This window comes from Bombina bombina, chromosome 3 (assembly GCF_027579735.1).
Source record: "Bombina bombina isolate aBomBom1 chromosome 3, aBomBom1.pri, whole genome shotgun sequence".
In the NCBI taxonomy this organism is placed as follows: Eukaryota; Metazoa; Chordata; class Amphibia; order Anura; family Bombinatoridae; genus Bombina; species Bombina bombina.
The window spans coordinates 405,205,352-405,211,351 of NC_069501.1; the positions used below are offsets into that span (position 1 = coordinate 405,205,352).

Here is a 6,000-nt window from a genome sequence, read left to right on the forward strand (position 1 = left end):
TTTGCTGATGGTTATATTTTATGTGCTTACCCAAGTATGACACAGTATATACACATATAAACACATAAATATATATGTATATATTCATATACATATTTATTTAATTATTGCTGCCCAACACTGCACAAATTGCCCCCTGCGCTGTCCTAGGTGGTTTGCCGTGTCTGACAGCATGAGAATGAGGTTCTGGAAGCACACTCTCCAGGCAACGCAAACTCACTTGTAATACCAGCACACATTTACGTGAGCTGGTATTACTGAGTGTAGCGGCAATATCACGATCTGAAAGCACAATATTGTGCTCCACTCGTAATCAAGCCCTTAATTTTTTAAAAGGGCATTTACATATTAATGTAATATAATAATTTATGATCATATGTTTCATCCTTTCAAAATAGATTATCTAATCCCTAAGACCCACACATAAGCACTGATTTACATTGCAAAGGTACTATCTAAATTAAAAAGCAACACAAATTAAAAAGGCATATATTTATATATATATATACACACATATCATATATATACATATATATATATATATATATATATATATATATACAGTATCTCACAAAAGTGAGTACACCCCTCACATTTTTGTAAATATTTTATTATATCTTTTCATGTGACAACACTGAAGAAATGACACTTTGCTACAATGCAAAGTAGTGAGTATACAGCCTGTATAACAGTGTAAATTTGCTGTCCCCTCAAAATAACTCAACACACAGTCATTAATGTCTAAACCGTTGGCAACAAAAGTGAGTACACCCCTAAGCAGAAATGTCCAAATTGGGCCCAAAGTGTCAATATTTTGTGTGGCCACCATTATTTCTACTAGAGTCCTATTCCACTCCTCCATGACAACATCAAGGAGCTGGTGGTGGTGGATGTTAGAGACCTTGCTTTCCCCCACCTTCCATTTGAGGATGCCCCACAGATGCTCAATCGGTTTTTGGACTGGAGACATGCTTGGCCAGTCCATCACCTTTACCCTCAGCTTCTTTAGCAAGGCCAACTTGGAGGTGTGTTTGGGGTTGTTATCATGTTGGAATAGTGCCCTGCGACCCAGTCTCCGAAGGGAGGGGGATCATGCTCTGCTTCAGTATGTCACAGTACATGTTGGCATTCATGGTTCCATCAATGAACTGTAGCTCCCCAGTGCTGGCAGCACTCATGCAGACCATGACACTCCCACCACCATGCTTGACTGTAGGCAAGACACATTTGTCTTTGTTCTCCTCACCTGGTTGCCGCAACACACGCTTGACACCATCTGAACCAAATGATTTTTTCTTGGTCTCATCGGACCACAGGACATGGTTCCAGTACTCCATGCCCTTAATCTGCTTGTCTTCAGCAAACTGTTTGCGGGCTTTCTTGTGCATCATCTTTAGAAGAGGTTTCTTCTGGGACGACAGCCATGCAGATTAATTTAATGCAGTGTTCGGCGTATGGTCTGAGCACTGACCGACTGAACCCCCACCCCTTCATCCTCTGCAGCAATGCTGGCAGGACTCATTTGTCTATTTCCCTAAGAAATCCTCTGGATATGACGCTGAGCACGTGCACTCAACTTCTTTGGTCGACATTGGCAAGACCTTTTCTGAGTGGAACCTGTCCTGTGAAACTGCTGTATGGTCTTGCCCACTGTGCTGCAGCTCAGTTTCAGGGTCTTGGCAATCTTCTTATAGCCTAGGACATCTTTATGTTGAGCAACAATTGTTTTTTTCAGATCCTCAGAGAGTTCTTTGCTACGTTGAACTTCCAGTGACCAGTATGAGAGAGTGTGAGAGCGATAACACCAAATGTAACACACCTGCTCCCCATTCACACCTGAGACCTTGTAACACTAATGAGTCACATGACACCAGGGAGCAAAAATTGCTAATTTGGCCCAATTTGGAAATTTCCACTTAGGGGTGTACTCACTTTTGTTGCCAGCGGTTTTAGACATTGATGGCTGAGTTATTTTGAGGGGACAGCAAATTTACACTGTTATACAGGCTACTGTACATTGTAGCAAAGTGTCATTTCTTCAGTGTTGTCACATGAAAAGATATAATAAAATATTTACAAAAATGTGAGGGGTGTACTCACTTTTGTGAGATACTGTATATATACAGTGTATATATATATATATATATATATATATAGATAGATAGATAGATAGATAGATAGATAGATATTCTGACTTCATCTTAGTTTGCCTGCTAACCCCAGGCAGGTCACCAATTTTTGAGGTTTCATTTTTGTGTTCCATCCCTCTCTCTGTGGCTTAGATGTTTAATTTGATGCATAACACTTATCAGCTTCCATATTCATACGCCCTATAAGATTATGCAGTAAAAAAAATTCAACATTGACCAACATGACCCAACATTTCGTTTAGGTGAAGCTTCCAGTGTGATCTAAAATGTAGGGGCCAAAAGGAAAGAAATGCCCTTCCTCTAGGTTTTGGAAAAGTTTGTAAAATGCCACAATTCATCACATGGTCACCAAGTTTCATTCTGGCAGCAATTAACCTGAACACATGTCCAACACTCTCAGTTACTGCTTTTTTCTCTGAGCTTGCCACATCACTATTAATGTTCTTGAAACCTTTTTTTTTTCAGAACGCAGATGCAGAGGATCACAGTGTCCTCCATAGTGTGACTAATACATCCTACAAGCTCAGTTTGCTGCTTACCGGCGTGCTGCTACAGTGCCTTCAATCTCACAGGTAGAGAATCAAAATCCTCAACAAATCTCCTGCCCTTCTAACCAGGTTGACATTTTTCGGAATAGTTCTTAAGATATTCTTACTCACCATTCTTTGATGATAGCCTTTTTTTTCTTGCCTACAGAGCTTTCATCACCAAGATATTGATTCAGCATGCCTTTACATAAGGTCTTTTGAGCTTTTCATGGTAGCACTGGATTCTATTCTGTTCATATTTTCATTTTCACTTTTTTATTACAACTCAATTTCTTCCTCCCTGGAACCTCAATTTTAAAGATTTAAAATAGCATGTGCTTCCCTGAGTTGTGCGAGGGGATTGGCAAATCACAATTTTCAGTCTAACTCTACTTTTGATTTTTGAACAAACAGATCAATATTTTAGGATACAGAGTGAATTGAGAAAACCACCAAGCTTGAAAGACGCGGTCTCACTCAAACTATTCTCTTTAATGGCCCCTATTCTAATCTATCGTCATTTCTTAATTCAGGTTATTTTTGTCTTAAATTAACCAGTGATTCCAGTGGAGAAAAAAATCCTCCTGAGATGTTTAAAATTGTAAGCATGCTAAACAATTAATTATGCTTTTTATTAGTAAATATAACATTTGGATACTTAAAAGTCACCAATGTTCCATTTTAGACTGTCATCCCATAGAGTCTTGTCCCACCATCAATACAGAATAAATATATTAACAAACCAGATCTATGCAAAGTAAAGATTTGATTGTGCTTAACCATGCTGATAAATATATCATTTTAACTATCTACATGAGATATATAGAAATATATATTTTAAAATAAAAAGAAAATGTTCTTCTAAGTGAAGAACATTGGTATGTAAAATATAAATAACTGCCTCCAGGTTTAGCACAGTTGGTCTAATGTGTGTTGGGTTGAAATCAATACTATTCCCTTTTTTCCCTAAAGTGACATTTTACTTTTTAGAACTCAGACTTTAATACTTTGCAATGTCACCCAGAAATTATAAACATGATGGTTTGTGCATGTGGTTTTCACCTATAAATAATTCCTGCAAGAATCAAACACAAGCAATTCGGAACAGTTGGAGTATATAGGATAGGATTTGTAAGATGGCATTTGTGTGAGTTGGTTGGGGTTCAGTGGGTTTTATAGTTGTGATTTAAATTTAGAATATGATAATATATAATATAATGGCTTAACAAAAGAAGTTATGAACAAACATATAAATGTAAATGTGTAATGGCTAATAAAAATATATTTAATACTAAATAAAATTTGATAGAAATTGTAGAAAACAAGTCTTAGATTGCCAAGCTAAAGCAGACTAGGGGCTGTTGATCAAAAGCTCGCTATAATAGAGAAATCACAAAAAATTGCTTTCTGCTGTGAAATTACACAATTTTATAGTTACTTGACTGGAGCCAAAATAAATTGACCACTAATATTTGTTTTAGTTAATAAGTAAATGGTTATGTAAATAGTTGATTTTTCATTTTTATTAATTCGTTTGTAGTTTGTGTGGTTGACCTTTGAGAGCAAAGAACATTATGCATCATAATATATTACAATATCCTAACTGTAGAAACTGATACATTTTTTTATTACATGTTTGACTTGTTAATGATAGATCTTACCATGAACTGTGGTAATGAAGATGTGAAACGCAGCGAGGCAGAAGATAGCCGATATGTGAAGGTTCCATGCATTAGGCTTCGAGTTCATCATTCTGTAAATGTTATTGTGTGTGAGACTAAATCTTTATCTTTGGACAAAAAAAGCAATCATTAATTATAGGCAATACATATATAAATATGTTAGTATTTAAAGGGACATGAACCCCATTTTCTTCTTTTATGATTCATAAAGGGTATACAATTTTAAACAACTTGCCAATTTACTTATATTATCTACTTAGATTGGAACCAGTTGTGCATTGCTGCTATATCAACCAAGGATACACAGAGAGTGGAGCAAATGTGAAAATAGAAAATAGATTTAAAAAGTTGTTTAAAATTGTATGGTCTACCTGGATCATGAAAGACACATTTTGAGTTTCATTTCTCTTTAAGGACCAATTCTTTTTCAGTGAGTGTGGAATTATATTAACATCTCAAACATTCAAGCTATACTGCAATCTGACCAATGGTATTACATTGCATTTTCTTTAATAATTTAATTTTTACAACAGAATTAGAAAAGTCATGATTTTTTTCTCAAATTAGGAGCAAAGATTTTTTTTATTTTTTTTTAATCTACACTATTACATGCAATATAAGAATTTTCTTTTGTCTTAAATTGCTCTGTGTTGTATCAGAAATGTGTTATTTAACAATGTATTTGTGTTGCTTCAAAATGGAAAATGTAATAATTAATATTGCATCTTATTTAAACATCATAAAAAAATCCTGAAATGTACAGAAGTCAAATGAGTTTATACCCCTTGAACAGAATACAAAAAAGAGACAATAAAAATAATGTGAATTAGGACTACTTGCAACTTACCTGTTTATTTAAAAGTGGCATGAAAAGTTGCACAACCTACTGTCCTTAGTAAATTCTTAGCCAAAGTATTATGAGTATAACATTTTTATACATTTAACTTGATTCTCTGTTAATTATTATCAGCAGCAAACACTACAGTGTACTAAGATAGGTGGATATAATGGAAGGGGGCGGATAAGGGGTATAAACACCAACATTAGCAATGTTATCAGCACCTGTAATCCTTGTAGGTAGTAATTTTATACCTTTAAATATTAATAAAGTGTCTGATAACCTGGAACTCAAGCCTCGATTTGGTTAAAAAAAAAAAAAAAAATCTCCTTCTCTCTCTCTCTCTCTCTCTCTCTCTCTCTCTCTCTCTCTCTCTCTCTCTCTCTCTCTCTCTCTCTCTCTCTCTCTCTATATATATATATAAAATTTAAAGTGGTGTTTGAGTGGTTATTAAAGGGATAGTAAACCCAATTTTTTCTTTCAGGATTCAGATAAAGCATGCAATTTTTAGCAACTTTCTAATTTACTCCTATTATTAATTTTTCTTTTTTCTCTTGCTATCTTTATTTAAAAAGCAAGAATATAAGAATAGAAGCCTGCCCATTTATGGTTCAGCACCTGGGTTGCGCTTGCTGATTGGTGGCTAAATGTAGCCACCAAATAGCAAGCACTATCCAGGGTGCTGAACCAAAAATGGGCTGGCTCCTTAGTTTAGATGCCCGCTTTTTCAAAAAAAGATAGCAAGAGAACAAAGAAAAATTGATAATAGGAGTAAATTAGAAAGTTGCTTAAAATGGGTTTAC

General features: G+C 35.3%; 1 protein-coding gene across 2 annotated transcripts in view; it reads right to left on the reverse strand.

The window, feature by feature from the left end:
- LOC128653351 (complement component receptor 1-like protein) overlaps nucleotides 1-5,262 on the reverse strand; it is an 87,541-nt gene extending 82,279 nt beyond the window's left edge. The window contains exons 1-2 of one of the 2 annotated variants that reach the window (XM_053706578.1): nucleotides 5,207-5,260; nucleotides 4,339-4,430 (exon numbers count right to left, since the gene is read on the reverse strand). In XM_053706578.1, the coding sequence (XP_053562553.1) occupies nucleotides 4,339-4,429 (91 nt within the window). In that variant the 5' untranslated portion in view covers nucleotide 4,430; nucleotides 5,207-5,260. Of the gene's footprint in view, nucleotides 1-4,338; nucleotides 4,467-5,206 lie in introns of both variants that reach the window. The other variant, XM_053706577.1, reaches the window with a different exon arrangement.
- Between the last annotated feature and the right edge of the window lie 738 nt (nucleotides 5,263-6,000).